The sequence below is a fragment of the Mustelus asterias genome, chromosome 11, assembly GCF_964213995.1.
Source record: "Mustelus asterias chromosome 11, sMusAst1.hap1.1, whole genome shotgun sequence".
Taxonomy (NCBI): domain Eukaryota; kingdom Metazoa; phylum Chordata; class Chondrichthyes; order Carcharhiniformes; family Triakidae; genus Mustelus; species Mustelus asterias.
The window spans coordinates 29,270,794-29,293,820 of NC_135811.1; the positions used below are offsets into that span (position 1 = coordinate 29,270,794).

General features: G+C 40.5%; 1 protein-coding gene across 11 annotated transcripts in view; it reads left to right on the forward strand.

Moving 5' to 3' along the window:
- LOC144500442 (uncharacterized) overlaps positions 1 to 23,027 on the forward strand; it is a 256,651-nt gene that overhangs the window by 7,749 nt on the left and 225,875 nt on the right. For 10 of the 11 annotated variants that reach the window (XR_013498975.1, XM_078223362.1, XM_078223364.1 and 7 more), the window contains exon 2: positions 20,056 to 20,141. The exons of the other annotated variant lie outside the window; for it this stretch is intronic. Coding sequence is in view for 8 of the 10 variants with exons in the window: in XM_078223362.1 (XP_078079488.1) it covers positions 20,109 to 20,141 (33 nt within the window). In the remaining 2 variants the exon portion in view is untranslated. The remainder of the gene's footprint in view (positions 1 to 20,055; positions 20,142 to 23,027) is intronic. 11 annotated transcript variants of the gene reach the window in all.

A 23,027-nucleotide genomic window follows, 5' to 3' on the forward strand; every position in this document is an offset into this window, starting at 1 on the left:
ATCCTGCCTCTTTGACTAAGGTTTTAATAACTAATATTCCTTTCTTTGGCTGGGCATTTATTTTGAAAATCTCTCTTTTGTAAAGTGCCATTGGACCTTTTCCTGTGTTAAATTCATTATATAAATGCAAGTTGTTTTTACTGCCCAACTTTTGAACAATTAAAGCAAATGATTACAGTTGAAGTAGAGTGCTGACTTCATTCCCTGCATATTCATTTTCATATCTAACTTGCTGACACCAATGCTGACATGAAGTCCAAAGTAAACAATAATAAAGTCTTTGAGGTAAGATGGAAATAAAGTTTTGTAAAGACTGGTGGTTAAATCCCCTCTGGTACAATATCATTTGATTGTCGATATGATTTGTTTGGCCAATTAATGTTGGGCCAAAATTTACTATCGCAGAAGTGCAGCGAGCAAGCGAAACAGGGAATCTGGGATCTCAGTGACCAAGACAACTAACAGGATATTTCCAAAACCAATCCAACTGAACGACTAGGCGGCATGGTGGCATAGTGGTTAGCATTGCTGCCTCAAAGTACCAGGGACCGGGTTTGATTCCCGGCTTGGGTCACTGTCTGTGTGGAATTTGCACTTTCTCCCCATCTGTGCGTGGGTTTCCTCCCACAGTCCAAAGATGCACAGGTTACGTGGATTGGCCATGCTAAATTTCACCTTAGTGTCAGGGGTCTAGGTAGGGTAAATGCATGGGGTTATGGGGATAGGACCTGGGTGAGATTGTGGTCGGTACAGACTTGACGGGCCGCACAGCCTCCTTCTGCACTGTAGGATTCTAAGATATTTGTCTATGACTGGAAAATAAAGAGATAATTAAAGGGAAAGAGCTCAATGTCAAATCAGGCACAGAGTGAGAAATAGAGTGGTGAGAAAGGATTAATTTAAGAGCAAAAAAAACCGATGGAATCAAAAAGTAAGAGAAAATGATTTAATGTAGAAAGTTTGATGTTTTTGAAATCCAACTGAAAATTTCAAATCCTGAAGGAATGAGATTCCATACCTGGAATAATTTCCTGTGCTGAAGAGGTTGAATACTACTTATCGTGAAAGAGTTGCTCAGGTATTTGGTTTATGATGAACAGTAATGATTAAAACACATTGATCATGATCTCTGTCTGCACAGCGATAAGGGTAGAGGAGATGTTTGGAGATGAAACTTTGGTTTTAGCGCTAAAAAACTGAATCAGCAGTGATGCCTTACACCCTGCTTGATGTTTTCTTGATGTGGAGATGCCAGCGTTGGACTGGGGTGAACACAGTAAGAAGTCTCACAACACCAGGTTAAAGTCCAACAGGTTTATTTGGTAGCAAATACCATAAGCTCTCGGAGCGCTGCTCCTTCGTCAGATGGAGTCCACTCCATCTGACGAAGGAGCAGCGCTCCGAGAGCTTATGGTATTTGCTACCAAATAAACCTGTTGGACTTTAACCTGGTGTTGTGAGACTTCTTACTGATGTTTTCTTCCCATTGACTTTTTAAAAGAACATTAAAAGCACACATCATCCTGATACAAATTGAGAACAAGGTGTTCAGGAAATGCCAACTATTTAAAGTAATGGTTATCTCCCATAGTGAGCTTTCATCAGGCAATAACAAAGGTTAATATTAGCCCATTGATATAATCATTAATGTGCCTGTTACACAGCACCAACAGAGAGCTTTATAAAACTTGTTTCAGACCTATTCCAGTTAAATGTTATTAACTAATAATCCAGAGACCCACGCTAATGCCCCACCTAATGTCTGATCCCCCCGATGTCTGACTCCCCCATGCCCCTGGGGTCTAATACAATACAATAGAGGCAGCTAGTGGTCCTTAGCATTTCTCTTGTGCATGATCAGATTTGTGAGTTCTCTTTTATTTTCTAGTAGTCCTGGAGACAGAAAATTAGGGGCCTTATTTTCCTTGCTGTTTTGGGATAAGTCTTGACAAAGGTAGGTGTGACATTCCAAAAGGATGTGGTCTAGGAACATTCATTGTAATCCACCATTTAGAAGCTTCCAGAAGCTTGGCCAACTTCCAGCCTCAAAGATCAGGTGACCTGTGGCAGCCATCTTAATTCAGTCCTTGTTTTTAACAGTTGAAACTGTCTTTTGAATAAAGTTCCATATTTGATTCCAGGAGATGAAATTGAAGTTTAATATTTGATATCAGCAATGCACCGTAACTTTATATTAAGAAGTTGCAGGGAGCATTGATGAATTGTCTGCTCTGGCCATTCACCATATTTCTTCTTGTAGGTTGCCAAAGTTCCCAATTAACTTGCATTTTAAAAAAATCTTCACACTATGTTAAAATCAATCATTCATTGTATAATTCTTGCTGAATTTAACTTGATGAGTGTTTTAATTCCCTTAAGTCATCAAACCCGAGATACCCGATCAAAGGAATGTATCTTGGTCAGTATTCTGTTCCATTGTTGAAGGTTTCATCCTTCTTCAATGTTATCTCAGTGACCTTTGCTTTTATTTGTGCTGTTCCTGAACAGTGGCTTTTGTCCTGAAGTGTTAATGTGATCAGAGGATAAAACTCCCAGCGTACAGCTAAAATTAGTTCTGATTTACTCATGTGATTTAACCACAATTTCTAAATTAGTATTTCATTCTGTGTGAAAGCAAGATGTAGAAGCACACCTTCATTCATGCAAACGGCCTCTGTAAGAATAGGGATTTACATTAACGTTCCTCCGAGCATAACCCTGAAATGCCCAGCTCCTTATCGAACCCGACACAACTCCGAATGCAGCTAGAACAGAATGAGAGGAACAATGTCCATGTATGGCAATCAAAGGTATTGGAGTTAGCACCAGCAAAATGGTGGCAATCATGTAAAAAGAACCCTTGTTAAATAGCTGTGCAGACTTTCCTCTCGGGTAAATAAAGTCAAGTAAAAGTAAAGTAATGCTTAATCGAGGAAGGCGATGCAGGGATACTTGGGACAGACGCAGCCTTATGGCATTGAAAGGATCACTTCAGAAGGGGAACGTATCTCGAGGAAAAAACAATAGCCGCATATGAAATGTAGTGAGGAATGGAGCGAGGAACCCTTTTTTGGCGAATATTTTGAAGTGGTTCTTCTAATGCGTTTGTGTGTTTGGATTGGGCGTTTTGGAAAGATTTGCAATGCAGAGCCTGTTATGGCTGTAAATGCTGGATTGATTCCAATATAAACTTGGCTGTCCGCAAAAAATATGCAACCTGCTCGAAAATAAGCTGAGGTGAAAATTCACCTTATTAGTAGTGGTGGTGCATTATACTTAGATGTCAAAACCACCAAACCTACATCGAGTTTCCATAGCTGCCAACATTGCTGTTCCATGACCGGCTAACAGAAGGTGGGGGTAAAAGACAATCGCTCTAATGGTTTCATTGCTGGTTAGGGCGCCAATGTCAGAAAAAGAGCCAAGGAAACATACAAGGAGAAAATGAATAGCAAATGAAGACTGTAATAAAAGAAACTGACATCACCACTTGAGCTAAGTCTCCTTGGAAGGAAGAAAAACTCTGTCAGCATTCTCTAATTTGTTCATTTTAGATCACATCACTGGACAAATATTTTTCCTGTTGGGTCATTCCTGTAATTTTAATCAGCTTTTCTTTCTCTTTGAAATGTAAAACTAAACCAAGTGGCGATAACATAAATTTAGTCAGGCCACATCAATTTAGCTAAAGATGTTTGATTTACTTCGATGCTTGGGTTATTAAAGAAGATCTCGGAGTGCTAATTAAAGGAGATCATATGGTATCCATGGTGATGGCTGTGACGTCTTGGTGATAAGCGAAGATTTGAGGCCCACTTATCCTGTCACTGCTGAAGCACTGATGTTCTCTAATTGTATTTATTTTTAAAGAATGGAACAGTGAAACAGTAATTGGCATATTACTGCAGCCATTAATATATCGTAGCATTTTCCATTTTAAACTGACTGCTACTTTTTAGTTAATAGTAGGGAATGGGGGAGACAGATCTTCAAGAGAATTAAGAAAACTATGAATCTGTAATCATTCAGATTAGATAGTAAAGTTATAATGGTACAATTAAAATCATACTCGTTTGGGTATTTATAGGTAGCTAAAAGTCATACTATAGTAAATTCTGATGTTAGTAACTAGCTCCCTGCTGCTTTGTCCAATTGACCATTTTCCATGTGTGACCCATGTGAATCCATTATCAGTAACCCCCACAGCTTGCCTCCTGGGCTTGCAGAATCTCACTAGCTATTCTGTCTAGAGACAATACACATCTCTTTAACCCGTGATTAATGTTCCCTCCACCCACATTGTCTGTACCTTTAAGACCTGGCTGGCTGTAGGATTCGCATTCTAATCAGTATTCTGCAACTTGATTTTGTGTCTGTTTGCACTGTTTGAGAGCACATTTCCACTCCATCTGACGAAGGAGCAGTGCTCCGAAAGCTTATGGTATTTGCTACCAAATAAACCTGTTGGACTTTAACCTGGTGTTGTGAGACTTCTTACTGAATCCATTCAGACTCAGAGATGGAGAATGTCTAATTAGATTGTTGACATCTCTTTCTACTACCCTGGAAAGTATTATTCTGGATTTACTTTTTCAATTCTACCCTTATACCTCTCTAAAATTCTTTCAAAGACAATTCGTGTCAAGGCTAAAGGCTCTAGTTTATCAAATTGTTCCTCAAAGTTGATAGCTAATATTGGAGATCAGCCTATTCTATTGCCAGATGTTGCCTATTGTAAAGACTATTAATCGAGACGTTGTGCAGCAGTGCTTGCTAATCAGGTGTGATATTCAAATCTCATTCAAAATTCACGTCAAGTATCGATACTCAGTGAAGCAAGTGATCACAAGATCAAAATACAGGACAAAGGCAGATTGTGTAAAAACTCCTTCTGAAGCCTTTTTTCAAATAGGAAATGGGGAAAGCACCGGCTGGGCATCAGCATCAATTTGTCTGAACATTCATTTACCAGCAGCATTCCTGTACTTGTTGATCGCAATTCATCCTCCATTGATTCTTCTTTCCCTGAACTCAAGAGTGCTTGAAAAGAGTGATAGAAATCCCCTACAAAATTATTGCAAAAATTAATTTTAATACCTTTACCAAACAACTATCACTTAGCAGTTACAGTGGACAATATAGTCATATTGACCTGATGTAACTGATGATGTTGAATCATCTTTTAGTGGCAATCTGTTCTCATCGAATTTTTGCTCTGTAAATATCCACCATTATCCCACGGGTATTTACACAGAACCTACAATGAAGTGGCAACTTGTTTAGAGTTTATGATTATTTTTGCCCCACGAAATCCAACAGCAAACACTTTTAAGGCCATTAAATACTTGGCTATACTGGAGTTTTGCTGGGCTTTGGAGATTTGTATTGGAATCATAAATCTGCTTGACACCTAGAAATTGAGCAAACACCACGAACTCTTCAACAGTCATCACAGGACCAATATCTGAACATGGTATATTATCAAACAGCGAGTCATTAGGTAAATCTTTGTTATCAAATCACACCTGGTGAGATGGTTGTAACAGGATGAAAATGTCAATGAAACTGGCACATTCCTGTTTGATTACATTATCGACATTCCAGTCACTGAGTGAAATACGTTCAGATTTAATGATTGAATATAATAGCCTAGCACCATCAGTGGCACAGAATAGGTAATGGTTTATTGCCATTCGTATAGCTATTGGTAATTATTGCTATAATCCTTCCTTGGAATATGTTAAGAACAGGATGAATTATGGTAATATTAAATACTAACTTAGCTATTACAGAAGTGTTTCAAAATGAAAGATAACATTAAAAAATGTGACAAATATTATTTTTATTATTCTCATCACCTAGTTGAATCTTTGCACCGTTTATTACCTTGACCAAATTAATACTCCTTTTTTAGCCGGCGTTTGTTACTGTATTGCAATGAGAATAACTGCAACAGAATAAACTAATGCCAGTTTGGGTTTGCACAAATGTGCAATTCTCTAACTGGGCTAAGACACAATTCCAGTTATACAGTATTTAATATTATATATTTCTAACATCTCAACAGCAGTTTTGCATTTTTGTAAGTAATAAAGAAAAAATTAAAAATATACAGAATGGTCAACTGTAATTTTACATCCATTGGTGATAGAAAATTGCTCCAATTCCTGTTACATAATTCTTCATTGTCTCGAACCTTTAGTCAGGACTTTCAGGGAAGATTATAGAATAGAATTACTACACTGCAGAAAGAAGCCATTCTGCCCACCAAGTCTGCCCCGACTCTCCGACAAAGCATCTTACCCAGGTCCTATCCCTGTAACCCCATGTATTTACCCCACTAATCCCATTAACCTACACATTTTGGGACACTAAGGGGCAACTTACCATGGCCAATCCACAAAACTTGCACATCTTTGGGAGGAAACCGGAGCACCCAGAGGAAACCCACACAGGTACAGGAAGAATGTGCAAATTCCACATAGACAGTCACTCAAGGCCAGAACCGAACCCTGGTCCTTGATAGTGTGAGGCAGCAATGCTAACCACTGTGCCACCATGTCACCCTTCAGGGCAAAGGGGATAATATCCCCAGTACATTACCCCGAGAGAAATAATTCTCTTTTTGTCAGATGTACAGCCAGTTTTTTTTCCCCATGTCAGAGATTCATTGTTAGAGTCCCCCAACACTTAATTTACTCTGGCATGAGCCATTTTTGATCAATGGAGCAGACAGAACAGATTGTGCTTCACATATATTGTATTAATGAATGGATGGTCAGTGTATGATTTACAGGTATTTATGCAAGAGTGTGGCACATTCTGGATCAAAAACAATTTTAAACTGTCTAAAAGTCTGCATTTCAACCTGGATCATATGTTAGTCTCTCTCTATTGATTTAAACAAGACTTTGATGCAGTTGTTCTGACATTGCATTCTGCAGTTATTTTTGTATGATTAATTATGCTACAGTTATAGAAGTATTTTTGATGAAATCGCACAATTATTTCACTGTCCACTGTCACACATGAACAAAAAATAAAGAGTATTAAAGCTTAGGTAAGATTATCCTTTTAGAAGCTGCATCCATTATTATGTGATTAAAGGCTGCCAATGATCCCAAGGATTAATTTCTCCCCATAAAACAAATGGATTATCAGCTGACAGAGATGGTGAAATTCCATTTGAAAAAACAGGATAATTCTTTTCATTCTTCTGTGGGACATGGGAATCGCTGGCTGTCCAGCATTTATTGCCCCATGCCGAGTTGTCTTAGAATTGAATGGCTTGCTAGGCCATTTCAGAGGGCAGTTGAGAGTCAACCACATTGCTATAGCTCTGGAGTCACATGTAGGCCAGACCAGGTAAGGACGGCAGATTTCTTTCCCTGAAGGACCAGATAGGTTTTTCCGATAATCGACTATGGTTTCATGGTCATCAGTAGATTTCTAATTCCAGATGTTTTAAAATTGAATTCAAATTCCACCACCTGCCATGGTGGGATTCAAACCCGTCTCCCCAGAACATTAGCTGAGTTTTCAGATTAATAGTCTAGCGATAATACCTCTGGGCCATCAGCTCCCCCACTAAAGGAATTGTGGGTTTCAAAGGACATTTCCCGTTTACATCCACTAAAATTAATAAGCAGAATTCTGTATTTTGGAGTAAGTTTAAAACTCTTTGTATTGTTGAGGGAAGATTGAGAACCAATTTGATATGACTCCACTCCAGAGAACAGTGTGTGAAAAATTGATTTTGCCAAAAGAATATAAAACATAAACTGTATTTTCTAGAACTAACAATCACATTAAATAAAACTTTAAATATCCACTTTGCATCTGAATTTTGAATTAACCTTCTCCATCTCTTTCTAATATATCATAAATTATTTGAGAGGGCATCATAGACAACCTGTCATCATTAATATCACTTTGAAATGTGTGAGGGTCATTTGGGCACTGAGTCACGAATGTTATGTTCTCTTTCTCTCTATGGGTGTATTCAAGTCAGTTGTTCACTATGGTTATGATTATACGATTACAAATCTGTTATTATTTTGATTAGAGCACTGTCTCTTTGTTAGATCTTGGATGGAGAACACTGTTCACAGCCCTGAACTCCATGGAGTGCACATATTTCTCCCCCGCCCACCCTTACCCTTCCCTCCTCCTCCCTCCCCCTCCAAACTCCAAATACACTGATGGGGCACTGTAAGTTTCACATCTGTATGATGGAAAAGATGCTGAATCACTGAAGAAAGTGCAAAATGTATTTACGAGGTTGACAGCAGGACTAAGAGAGCATAAGTATCAGGAAAGATTGGGCGAGTCATAGTTCCTTTCTCTAGAAAAGAAGAAACCTGTTGGAGGCATTTAGAATGATGAGAAGATTTGATAGGGTAAATGTAGAGATGACGGCCACAATTTTCCAGCCACGTCACACCTGGTGCAGAATGCGTTAGAATGGAACAGGGCTGGAGAATTGCGGGTGAGTGGTTTAATGAGTTCTGTGCCAGCACCATACCTCATCCGTATCTTCCCACCCACCACTTCCGAACATAGGGTGCGATTTTACCACCTCGCCCAGCGAACAGCGCAGTGAGCCGGGAAACTAATGTGTGATGCCAAAAATCTGATTCATGCCAGACACCAAACAATTTCCAATCTTCCCGGCCCCCTCCAAGTGGCGCAAACCGCTTTGCACTCAGAAAGGGTATAAAGCTTTTTAGCATGGGATTGCCTGGATTTTAATATCATTCCCCCCTCCCAGATACTTCCCACAGCTCTGTTGCGTCATCACGCCATCGCAAATCACTACAGCTCTATGAAAGCGTGGCACAGATGCAGCAATAGCGACAGAGAGCAAGGAGGTGAGTACCACTGAACACCAACCCACAGGGTGCAGGTGGGGTCTCAGCTACTGCCATGGTGTGGGATGGGATGGCGGTGCTTGCATTGGTGCAGGGGTTTGAGGGGGGCTCATACTATGGTGTTGCCAGGTGGGCACTGCCAGGGTGCCAGAGAAAGTGCAAAGGAGGCTGGGGCATGAGGGTGGTGATGAAGGGGGAATGAAGTGAGGGGTCAAGAAGTGAGGCATGAAGAGGGAGGTCATGAAGGGGGGATCATGAAGGGGGGTCATGAAGGGGGACAGCATGGAGAGGGTCATGAAGGGGGATCCATAGGGAGGGCCCCAATGCCACAATACTGGTGATATTTGTTGGGAGTGTGGTGGGTAAACATCCCTTCAATGAAGGGATGGGGGGGCTCCCTGGGGTCCTCAATTTTAATTTGAGATTTGTGTGCCCTTTAAAAGTGGCACTCGTTCTTGTGAAGCCAGGCTTACCGGCCTGATTAGGCCCTGCCACTCTCAGAACTGGTGCAAAACTCACCTCTCTCCTAAAAAAATGGGAAAATTGTGATCTGATTCCTTTCGGCATTTCCGGCACAAATCATACCTGTTTTCTTGCCTGAATTGACACTTATGCTGGAATTTTCTAGCCATTCACACCCTGCTGCCGCTGCAAGCGAGGACGGAAAATTTGGCGCTCAGCCACTGCAGTGGGACCAGAGAATCTCGCTGGCGTGAACGGCTGGAAAATTCTGGCCTTAATCATTCTTGGGAAATTCTGCCGTTATTTCCACTTGTGGGGGAGTCTAATTAGGGGACTGTGCACAGAGGATAGTCACTGAGAAATAAGAGTTTAGGAGAAACGTCTTTATTCAGAATGGTGAGAATGTTGAATTCCACTATCATGGGGAGTGACTAAGGAAAATAGAATAATTGCACTTAAGGAGAAGCTGGATAAGTGCCAAAGGCAGAGAAAGAAATAGGTTATATTGAAGGAATGAAAATAGGTAATATGGGGAGAGGCTTATCTGTAATATAAAGACTTATATAGATATATTAAGTCCGATTCCATGCAGTTAAATGTTATGTCATTTTATGTGAGAATTGTGGGAATAGATTCACAAGCTACAACTCAATATTGCATCACTTTGAAATGGAATGGGACCAATAAGGCTCGATCAGTTGTTACGGTGGCTTGAGGTCATGGATTTTCAATTGAAAGAGCAGGGCTGGAATTCTCTGGCCGTTGACGCCAGTGGGATTTTCCAGTCCCGTCGGGAATGCATCCCTGCCCGTGGGTTTCCTGCTGGTGTGGGGTGACGTCAATGGGAATTCCCACTGACAGCGGCAGGACCAGAGAATCCCGCCGCTAGCAAACAACGCGCCATCTCCCACCAACGGAAAATACACGGCTGGGAGGCCGAAGAATCTCGCCGCAGGTGTCATAACTTTTGGTTTTCTCAGAATGACAGTCATTCCTCCTTCATTCATTTCTAATCTGCCAACTTGGTTTACAATAATTGTGAGGTGCTCGGAAGAACCATAGATAATTGTATCATTACCTAATGCGATTATTTGCTTCAGTTCTAATGCCTTTGAAGACCTATTAAATTACTAAGCAATTTTGAACCCATATTTGGAATGGCTTTGCATTCCTCCATCAATACATCATTAGCAATAAAAAAATTGACAAATGTTGGCACAATGACACAACTGTGACAAAGTCAGGAATGTAATGAAAATAGGAATCGAAACAAACACTGAGCTGAAAGCACAGACAGAATGCAAAGCCAACAATCTGCTGAAAGAAGATTGTTCAATAGATATTCTTACTTACTAATTTCCATTCTTTGATTTTTAGCTCAACATCATGAATCTATTTAGCTAATGTTAATGACAGGACCCCTCAACAGCAAAACATAGACATCAGGAGCTACTATACATCAATCAAGGAGATGATGGCCCAGTGGTATTATCGCTAGACTATTAATCCAGAAACTCAGCCAGTATTCTAGGGACCCGGATTCGAATCCCACCATGACAGATGCTGGAATTTGAATTCAATAAAAAAATACCTGGAATTAAGGATCTACTGATGACCATGAAACCATTGTCGATGGTCAGGAAAAACCCACCTGGTTCACTAATGTTCTTTAGGGAAGGAAATCTGTCATCCTTACCTGATCTAGCTTACATGTGACTCCAGAGACACAGCAATGTGGTTGATTCTCAAGCCCTCTGAACAAGGGCAACTAAGGATGGGCACTAAATGCTGGCCAGCCAGCGACGCCCATGTCCCACGAATGAATTTTTAAAAAAAAATCACATTGGGGAATACATCTTGTGAAAATCTAGTTAATGGTTCATGTTACTATTTTAAAAACTTAGGGTGAGCTTTTCCAGATGTTCTAATCAGTGGGACATTCCGGTCCTGCTGACAGCGAACCCCTATTGCAGATTCCACAGTGGCGGAGGGTGCAAACAATGGGAAACCCTTGGGAATGGTGGGACCAGAAAATCCCATCACTAGCCCATAGCAACACTCCTCCACCACTGCTAAACAATGTGGGGGGCAGGGGGAATGGAAAATCCGCTCTTGCAGTTTAACCATAGAAAATGGGATAAATGCAACTAAAGCAAGATGGAGTCTATTACACTTAAAGATTGGAACCATACTGATCGAAGGAATTAACAACTAGAAAGGTAAGATTCTAAATCAGCAAATTGGCTTACTTAGCTGGAGAGCTGGAGGTGTGATGCCTACATTGCTTGCAAAGAACTGCAGACCAGGGAAATGGTTTTTCAGGGAGTGAGAGCTAAGTTAGATTTAAAGCATTTAGTGAATCATGAAGACTACATCATTGTGCAGATGGGTGGATCTTAAGAAGGTTCTCTGCTTTCAGTTTAATTGTGTGTTTTTCTGGGAGAGGGGGATGGTTCCAGTTTGGACCTTGTCTGGTTTGCAGCACACAAAGAAGCCATGGGAGCTGTGAGAAGGCTCCAGTCAGCTAGGGCTCAGAGAATCCATGGGAATTGAGCAGGTGATGGAGAGTCACTGGCTCCATATTGGAGATGATTAGGGGTCAGAAGATGCCCTGAGAGCTACTTATAGCTCAGTGCAATTGGGAGGCTGGAGTTCAGAGAAATCCAAGGGACAGTGCCAGCTTAGTAAAGTTAGTGGTCTGTGAATGAGTTGCAGGTCTGTTAATTTGAGTGCAACTTTGTGAATCCTGTGGAACACAGTTTCAGGAGATGAGATTGAATCATCAAGAAATAAGCAGCCATTGAGGCAGCCTGAGTCAGGGTTGCTTTTGAGGGAATTCAGAGGCGAGATCTTTGAAAGTGAGAGGCTTAAATCCCTTGTATGGGAGACAGAGTTTTAACAAGGTTTTGTGATTTGCAGTGGCCACTGATGCTGAGAAATTCATGGGATCTGTCTTGGTTGCATCTGCCATTTAATGTGCAGTGCGATGTTTTTGACCTTTTAATTTATGTTTACCTCATATTAATTCTGAATGTTAGAGTTGAAGATGGATGTTGCTAATTGTTTTACTTTTCTGACTCTACATAGAACCATAGAAAATTACAGCTCAGAAACAGGCCTTTTGGCCCTACTTGTCTGTGCCGAACCATTTTTTGCCTAGTCCCACTGACCTGCACCTGGACCATATCCCTCCACACCCCTCTCATCCATGAACCCGTCCAAGTTTTTCTTGAATGTTAAAAGTGACCCCACATTTACCACTTTATCCGGCAGCTCATTCCACACTCCCACCACTCTCTGCGTGAAGAAGCCCCCCCTAATATTCCCTTTAAACTTTTCTCCTTTCACCCTTAACCCATGTCCTCTGGTTTTTTTCTCCCCTCGCCTCAGCGGAAAAAGCCTGCTCGCATTCACTCTATCTATACCCATCAAAATCTTATACACCTCTATCAAATCTCCCCTCAATCTTCTACGCTCCAGGGAATAAAGTCCCAACCTATTCAATCTCTCTCTGTAACTCAGCTTCTCAAGTCCCGGCAACATCCTTGTGAACCTTCTCTACTTCTACAGTTTATTTTGTTTATTTAAACCATGAAATCTTGTAGCTTTATTATCTTGGTGGGTAACAGTAATTTCAAAACTTGTCTACTTTAAACAAAAAAGTTATTGGTTTGTAACCGGATTGTAAACTGAGGGTCATTTGAACTATCAGTACTGCTGGACCAAATAAAGCACTTGCTATTTTGCATTCTCAGATAGTAAGGTAATGATTATGATGTTAGTCCTGGACAAACAGAATTAAAGTGGTTGCACAGATATACTGATAGCAAATACTGTAATTCATTTCTTATGATTGCTGCGCTGAAATGAAAACAGGCTACAATGTTTTTTACACCACATTCCTCACTAAATTTAGTGAAGAGAGGAAAATATTGCAGTTCTGTATTTTGGGAAACATTTGAAAACATCTACCTAGATCAAAGAGACAAAAATGTAAGATTAAATGGAAGTGACAGAGAACAGGAGAAAGCTTTCACATGCTGTTCTGAGGCTGTGGGATTCACTTTCAGAGTTAATTATTGAAACATAGAATCACTGAATCTCTACAGTGCAGAAAGAGGCCATTCAGCCCATCAAGTTTTCACCAACAACAATCCCACCCAAGCCCTATCCCCGTAACCATGCGTAATTATCCTGCTAACCCCTCTGACACTGAGGGGCAACTTACCATGGCTAATCCACCTAACCTGCACATCTTTGGACTGTGGGAGGAAACCGGAGCACCTGGAGGAGACCCACGCAGACACAGGGAGAATGTGCCAACTCTGCACAGGCAATCACCTGAGGCCAGAATTGAACCCAGGTCCGTAACGCTGTGAGGCAGCAGTGCTAACCACTGTGCCACCATGTTGCCCATGTTACTGAGTGAAGCATAGTTGAAAGAAAGGGGTTATAAAGGAACTTGGGAACAGTTAGAGTATAGGATTAAGACAACTGATCTTATGGAGGATAAACATCAATATACGCTCACTAAGCTGAACAGCTTTTTTCAAATTGTAACTCCTTTGCAATTTGACTGTGTGCATAGAAGGAATGGGACTTTGCCAGGAAGGACCATTAGGAGAGGACAACATTGACAGGGATTGCATATTAGAAACTCTCAGGTATGCCCCTCAGGAAGTTTCATCCATTAATTTTAAAACCATGGACTACATGCCAGTGATTTGCCCATTTGCAAATCCTATGAATGCCATTTGCTTCCGGGAGTGTTGGATCCTGGAATAAACTTTAACTCCAAATTTGCTGAAGAAACCAACAAATGATTGCAGGAGAGCATAAACAGGTGTGAGCAGTCCTTTAAAAAATGTGTACCTGGAAAGGGAGTTCCTGTTTGAAAGTTAGATTTGATAGAAGAGTTCCAAATCGCATGGGGGATAGACAGATAGATAGGGAGAAACTGTTCCCACTTGTGAAAGCATCGAGAATGAGAGGACACAGATTTAAAGTGATTTGCAAAAGAAGTAAATACTTTTTCACGCAGCAAGTGGTTCAGGTCTGGAATGCACTATCTGAAAGTGTGATGGAGACAGGTTCAACAGAGCCATTCAAGAGGATATTAGATGATTACTTGAATAGAAACAATGTGCAGGGGTACGGGGAAAAGGCAGGGGAATGGCACTAAATCATAATGCTCATTTGGAGAGTTGATGCAGACACAATGGGCTGAACTGTCTCCTTTTGCATCGTAACAGTTCTGTGGTTTGCTGATGAGTTTAACAATCCATTCCAATGGAACAGATAGATTGTTATTTGAACAGTGAGCAGGTATGCAGCAAATGCAGTTCAATGGAGCGAATTGTTAAGCAGTACAATTTGTGTAAAAGAACTGTGAATCGTAGTACACATTAAATGCCAAAATATTCAATGACGTTGAAGGAAAGTGAGAAGGGAGCAGCTTCACAAATCTTTCGATGTGAGACTGAGGATGGAAAAGGTATGTGTACACAGCACAAAGTATTTCTGTATCTTAAATGTCGAAATATTGTGTACAAAAGTCAAGAAGCTGGTCATGAATTTGAATGTGAATATCAATTTGGCCACAATTAAACTGCATTAAAAAGGGGAACTTGGAAACATGTAAAAGGTGCCTATAAATTCATTAATATGATACAGAGCAAAATATATAGTTGCAATCATAGACATAATTTATCTATGATTATTATTCTATAAAGTAAGGATTGTACTCTACAATATTTTTTGCCATATATAAACTTCACTTTCGGTACTACTCTTCAAAAACACCTCTGAATCCACATTTCTGAGAAAAAATGATATGCAAAATCAATGCATGCATGGCAATGAGTTTCCTTTAAGCATCTTCTCATATTACTGGTGTTGAGTGTCTATTACCAAATGCATGCTTCGTTGTGCTGGTTTGAAAAGATTCTACTTGACACATGATATATAGCAACAACATGGGCTGACTCATTATTTTTATTTATCTGTAAACAGAGAACACATTTTGGACTAATAGTCACTTGGTAGTACATGACTTGAATAATGCTGAAAAGGGAAACATGCTGCTGAAGCTTTTCATCCTGCACTCGTCAGAACAAATGCAATACCAAATTTCAATGTGATTGTTTGAAATTTAGCATTCTTGTGTTTGTCCTGATGAGTGCAAGAGGAGAAGCTTTGGCAACATGCCTTCCTCTGCTGCAATATTTATTTTAAACTATAGGCCACCTACTCCTCTGATCAACAAATTAGTTGCACATTCAAGATGCCAAACAAATGTACAAGGTGCTTGGTCAAATGAATACTCGATGGGATTTGATGGTTTGAATTATAAGGAGAGGCTGGATAAACTGGGACTTTTTTCCCTGAAGCGTAGGAGGCTTAGGGGTGATCTTATAGAGTCTATAAAATAATGAGAAGCAGATGGTCAACATCTTTCCCCAAAGGTAGGGAAGTCTAAAACTAGAGGGCATAGATTTAAGGTGAGAGGGGAGAGACACAAAAAGATCCAGAGGGGCAATTTTTCACATAGCGGGCTGGTGAGTGTCTGGAATGAGCTGCCAGAAGTAGCAGTAGAGGCAGGTACAATTTTGTCCTTTAAAAAGCATTTAGACAGTTGCATGGGTAAGATTGGTGTAGACGGATATGGGCCAAACGTGGGCAATTGGGACTAGTTTAATGGTAAAAACTGGGCAGCGTGGATAAGTTGGGCCAAAGGGCTTGTTTCCATGCTGTAAACCTTTATGACTCTATAATAGGTGAAGCCGGAGGAGAATTCCTGCTGTTACAAATGCAAGTCTCAGATACTTTCTCTGAATATTGAAAATAGTGGTTTGAATTACACCCAAATAAACAATGGTTCATAAATCTGGAAAGTGAAAGGCTAACATTTGAAAGGCCCCTCTCCTCTTTTTCGGACTTCTGTCACCCTCCGGATGTAACGATGCATGGCGAATTGTGAAAGGTTGGTATTGCTGAGAGCTCCACCTGGGAAAGGTCCACGAGCACAGAAAGAGAGGGCTATGGTAATCTTGATGACCACTGGCAGTGCTGTCTTCGCCCTGCTATGTGGCTGCAGGTCCGGTGAGAGAAGGTGGAACAGTTCACCGTCACCTTGGTGAAATGTAGCTGCCTTAGACATTTTGTTAAATTAATCTTTACTCCATTCTTAAAGTTACAAAGCCAATACTCAGAGTGGACCGGCAGACCCGAATCCATCTCCTTGCTTACTCCAAAAACCAAATTCAAATTGAATCCAATTCATTGTCCCCACAACAGAGACAAGCAAGATCCAAACTGAGAAAATAAGGCATTGCACCCCTTCTTGGACTTGATCCAATGCTTGATCTTAGCCAAAAGGCTCCTGGCTGAGGTGCATATGGGAAAAAGTACTCTCTGAGCATCCTTGCTTGGTGTAGCCTTTTACTGACAGCCCTCCACCTTATGGTCAGGGAGCAGAACGTGACGTGCGCTAGATGTCTGGTCAGTCACCATGTTTGAAATCTCAGGTCTCGTAGTATCAGCATCAGTTGAATTTTGTAGTGAAAGTATGTTGCAAATTTCTGACTCAATGCTAAATAGGTCAGTTAATTTCCCTTCTTTTTAACTAGAAACGTTGGTCAGTAAAAACATGTTTTCCCATTTGCCTTCATTACAGTGATTACATTTTGATTGGCTGCAAAGTGCTTCAAGACATTTTTGGTTGGGCATGGTAAAAGGTGTTGCATAAATGGAAGTTTAGTTTTCTTTTTCTTTCGTCTATTTTTCTCAATTAGATCAGGGTTGGTGCTGATTAACCTGTTGTGCTTGGTGACACTGTTGCATAATAGAGTTTCTTGCACTGGTATAACTAGAGTCTAAAAAGATGGCAGACAGGTTCATAAATGTTTAATACACATTTTCACACTTAATGCAGAGGAACCAATGGGCATGAAAAGCAACAGGGAAACAAACAATAAAAATATTTTTTAAACACTTGGAAATTACCTATGATCACTGAAATAGGGATTTTCACAGAGTGTAAGCCTACTTGTGACATTAATAAATAAACTTAAAACTTCTGTCTTGGGGTGTGGGATGGGAAAAGCTTCAGAATATATCCATATGTGACCCAAAAAAATTGTATGGACCATCAGATAGCACAAAAGACCACACAAGACAATATTTAAAAGAGCACAGATTATATCCATCAATAAGGGAATTAAGGGTTATGGGGAGCGGGCGGGTAAGTGGAACTAAACCATTATCAGATCAGCCATGATCTTATTGAAGGGTGGGGCAGGCTCGAGGGGCTAGATGGCCTACTCCTGCTCCTATTTCTTATGTTCTTAAACATTCCTGCCACCCTTTCATTAAAGCTGCCCAGGGAGTCTTTAACGAATGATGAAAATCTAGTGTGGGGAAGTTCGGTGGAGTAATTATAGATTGGGAGGTGGGAAGTTCAAATTTGGTGTTTGTAAGAATGGTAAAATTGTTAAATGCTAGGGGTAAAGCATTGCATGGTCCCTTTAAAAGGTGGTGCTTTTCCTGTGCTTAGAGAGTTAAATAAAATGCAAGTACGTAGGGAGCCCCAAACTGAAGCAGCAGATTTTACCAAGCCAACAGGCTTTTGAATTTAGCCAATCAATTTGAATCAGGCGTTTACATACCAAAAACCTATTAAACTTAAATCTAATGATTTTGACAACCTTGGACCAATCCTATTGTGGGAAATATTGATATGTCATCACAGGTATAAAAGAAGGGGGGAAGTGGGACAAAAAAGAGAGAGCAACTGCCACCTGCCAGAGAAAACAGCTCATAGCTCTCAGAGGGAGAGAATCGCTGGCTCTCATAGCTTCAACTATGTCTTAGGAGAAAGCACCATCTAGATAGCAAAGGTACCAAAGAAGAAAGAAGTTCTCGACAGAAAAATCAACAGAGAAAGCTCAGAATATTCCGGAAGACATAAAACCTGGTTGTAATTTAGAGAATGACTAAATTCTATTTTGTTAATAAGCAGGAATTGTACTTACTTGAACAGCATTCCATTAGAATCTTGTTTCATTAGGGAATAGTTAATAGAAGGGATTTAGTTGGTTTAGTTAATTAGTTCACTGTTAATTTGATAAATAAATTATTACGTGTTGATTTTAGAGTGAGTGTCAGAGATTTATTTTGTATTTAACCACTAGAAGTTGTTGAAGAGCAGGTCACTCCACTTCACACACACTTTTTACAGATTATAGGATGAGGTGCTCCTCTTTGGGTGCTTTGGTGATAGTTCTGAGAGGGGGATCCAACTCTGCTTTATAACACTAGCACATTGCTTCAGGATTATATTTTAAAAATCAAAGGTTTAAGAAGAGAAGCAGGCAACATTTTGTAAAAAGTCTAAACAAGTACCCTTCTCCAGTATCTTTAATTCTGGTTTAGTGATGCTTTTTGTGCCTCTGCTTGTGATGCATTTCAGTGCTCTGCATGTTCACAAATAATGAATGTTATTTGTCAGAGGGAATTCTCTCCAGCTTGGGAGGATATACTCAACAGCCTCACTCATGGTAGTCAACGGGGGGCAGATTTTCCATTCCCATTTTCATTGGGAAGGATTGGTGGCGAGAGCAGAAACTCTTGTAAGATGTCCAAATCATGTTCAGGCCAATGTAAAAATGTGATGTGATTGTCCTCCCCCCTACCCCCACCCCCACCCTTGACATAATGGTCAACATTGGGAAGGTCATTATAATTCATTTACATCTCATTATTAGGCCTCTGCGCCTGAATCACTCCCCTCAGCAGAAGAAAATCCACTCATGTCGGTATGAGGGCAGACTGGCGTGAATTACAACTGGTTACCCATGGCTTGCACATGGAGGACAAATCTCTCAGAAGAGCTCAGTTGAGTGCTTCACTCAGGGGGGAGAAGGTCATGCCTGGGCACCACCAAGCACTGAAGTGCTCGGGCAGTGCCAGGGGCGAGGTTGCATAATGAACTTTGTGCACTGGGGCACCCTTTAAAAATGGCGTCCCGATCTTTAAAAATCAAAGTTGTTGGCGGGGTGGCTCAGAGTAGTGGGACATGCCCCTTGCTATGTTCTTTCAATGTTCTCAGCAGTAGGGTGGGAAAAGCCACTTAATGCTGCTTTTCCCGCCCGCTCTTGCACTCTGACAAATACAGGGAAAATTCCACCCAATGTCACTAATTTATGTATCAAAGTTCTTCTAAACTCAGAAACTGCCTTAACAAACTCAACAGGCTGCTGGGAAGTTAGAACATCCTTATAGGGTTAAAGGTAATGTTTAGAAGGTGCAATGACTTGAGCTCCTGGCTCTATTCTTGGCTCCTTTAGTATTCCATTAGAATTGAACCTCAGAGGCCACAATAACATCCTGTTATGATGTAATGAAAATGCTAATATTATTCTGTTTTAGAATTTGAACACATCACCATTTAACATTGTCTTTTTCTCCTAATAATAGCATTCCATCCATAGAATCCTTTTTATTTCATAAGTAATCTCTTTCAAACTGTCTTTGGCCACCTACTCCCTTGAGGAATCCCACTCGGTGGGAGACTTTAAAAATGTTCACAGGCTTCTAATGCTGTTTGCTGTAGTGTTCCTTTCTTTAGTCGTCCCAATGTTTGGTTTGCATTTCCAAATCGTGCAACGCCCATTCGTTTACAGATAGTTGTCATCTGAGTTGTTCATTCGTGTTTTTTTTTCAGTTTCCTTTCTTCCCCCTTTCACGTTTCCTCTGTGGCACTGAAGTTGAATCACAATGGGAAATGAAAGCAGTTCAATGGGTGATCAGGTGGGTCTGTGTTGACATTTATTCTGAGCACAGGACATACGTCTGGAAGTACAATGTGTAACAATCAGTAAGTAATGTTAAAAGACCGAACGTTCATTGTTAGTGCACTCTAAGCACGTATGCTTGACAGTCAACAATCGGAGACAGCCTTGAATGTTTCACTTAACGTGACATTACGGCCGGACTTTTACGGGCACACCCGCCCCGATTTTGGGGTGGGCGAAGTTCACAGACCGGCATTTTCCATTGACCTTTTAAAAGCCCTCGGGCAGGCGATGTGGTAAAATTCCAGCATACATGTGGTTTTTTAAAAACATATTTCTGATTTCTAATATTTTTGCGCAGGCCTACCAACATCAATCTGATGCGCTCTTCAATAATAAAACCCTGTTCACAGATGACCATTCTACTAAGGCCGAGGGCTACAGAACTACTTTTAGGAGTTGACCATAGTAAAATGATTTAAATAAATTGTAAGGAGAAAGCGCAAATATTCTGTCTTGGCAAATTTTACTGAGCCTTCACCCCTGTGTAAAATAATTGGTTTTATTGGGAGACACAATTGTCAGGTAAACAGAACACAGTGTCTTTATATCATGTACCCAAGACATAGGATCGCATAAATTACATTTTGGTTATTAGATTGATGGTGCACTACTTCTATGGCTGTTTTGTAATGTTTGCATCCAGATTGTTAACATAGAATTGGTCACAATTATGAATTGTTAAATAATTCTAATCTGATTCCTTTTTGATAGTAGTAATAGGTTCAAAGTTAGAGGAATTGTAATGATGGATCTGATTGGAGAAAGTAGAAAGTTTTATTATAATGAAGGTTCAAATCAAAGACTGGGGGTAAATTTTCCAAATGGACATTCATGTTGCGTAATTCACCTCTTGGTGGCACATAATGGTGATCTTCCCATTTGTGCAAATTTCCCCACTGCCGGTTCCCCATTGGAAAATCCAGCTCATCAAGATGTGGCTGATCAGTTCTAGACAGTTTTTCAAAGAACTATTTATCAGATAAACTGGCCCTTTACATTTTTTAATTCATTTCCAATGAGGCAGCTGTTTGGTGGGTCCATTCTCTACATAAAACGGATGAATTATTGGTGTTAATGCATTTGGTGATCATTAATGGTTAGAAGTTAACCATCATGAAACATGGAAGTAAATTGGAAGGGATATATATTTCTTATTATCACTTCCCCTTTGCTGCACCGACACAATCAACAGATAGAATGATAGAATGGTTACAGCACAGAAGGAGGCCATTTGGTCTTTTGTGACTGTGCTGGCCCTCTGAAGGGGCAATTCTCCCAGTGCCACTCTACCTTTTCCCCATAGCCCTGCAAATATTTCCCTTTCAGAAAATGATTCAATTTCCTCTTGAATTCCTAACATCACCCTACCTCCACCATACTCTCAGGCAGTGCAGTCCAGATCATAACCACTCACTGCGTGAAAAAGTTGCTCTTCTCATGTTGCTGTTGCTTCTTTTACCAATTACCTTAAATTTATGTCCTTCTGGTTCTTGATCCTTCCACTGATGGGGACGGTTTCTCCCCATCTACTCTGTCCAGACCTCTCATGGTTTTGAATACCTCCATCAAATCATCTCTCAACATTCTCTTTTCCAAGGAGAATTTCTCCAGTTTTCCCTATAACTGAGGTTCCTCATCCCTGGAACCAATCTCATGAATCTTATCTGCACCCTCTCCAATGTCTTCATATTCATCCTGAAGTGTGGTGCCCAGAACTGGATGCAATACTCAAGTTGAGGCTGAATGAATGTTTTATACAGGCTTATTATAACTTCCTAGTTTTTGTAGTATATGCCCCTATTGATAAATCTCAGGATGCCGTATGTTTTATTAACTGTGCTTTCAACTTGTCCTGCTACCTTCAATGATTTTTGCACATATTAACACATCTTTATTCCTGCACCCCTTTCAGATTGTACGGTTTTATTTTATATTGTCTTCCTACCAAAATGAATCACCTGCCAATTCTCTGCATGAAATTTCATCCGGCCATTGCGTCAAAAATGTCCATGTCCTGTCAAAGTTCCACACCATCCTCCTCATCATTCATAATACTTGCAAGTTTTGTATCATCTGCAAATGTTAAAATGATTCCCTGTATACCAAGATATAGGTCAGGAAAAGCAGAAGTTCTAACACCAATCCCTGAGGAACTCCTACCTCCAGTCTAAAAAGTAACCGTTCACCAGTACTCTTTGTTTCCTGTCATTCAACTAATTTCATATCCATGTTGCTATTGTCTCTTTTATACCAAGCTCTACATTTGCTTACAAGGCAGTTGTGTGGCATATTACAAAAGCCTCTTGGAAGCTGTCAACAGAATTATCCTCACCAATCCTCTGTTACCTCATCAACAATCTCCAGCAAGTTAATTAAACATAATTTGCCCTTAACAAATCCGTGCTGGCTTTCCTGCACATTTGCTTAAATGAGGATAAATTTTACTATTTCAAAAGCTTCCCCATCACTGAGGTTAAACTGACTTGTATTTGCCAACTTTATCTTTCCGCCTATTTTTGAACAAGGGTGTAACATTTGCAGTTTTCCAGTGCTCTGACATCACCCTGTGGCTTGTTCATTCGTCACTGAAAGTTAATATGCTGATGCAACAAGAAGTTAGGAAGGCAAATGGTATGTAAGGAAGTCTTGCTGCAGTTGTATGGATCCTTGGTGAAATCAACCTGGGGTATTGCGTGCAGTTTTGATCTTCTTGCCCAAGGAAGGATTTACTGGCCAGGGTGGGAGTGCAATGAAGGTTCACCACACTAATTCCTGGGATGGTGGAATTATCCTATGAGGAGAGACTAGGGAGGCTGGTCCTGTATTCTCTAGATGGGAC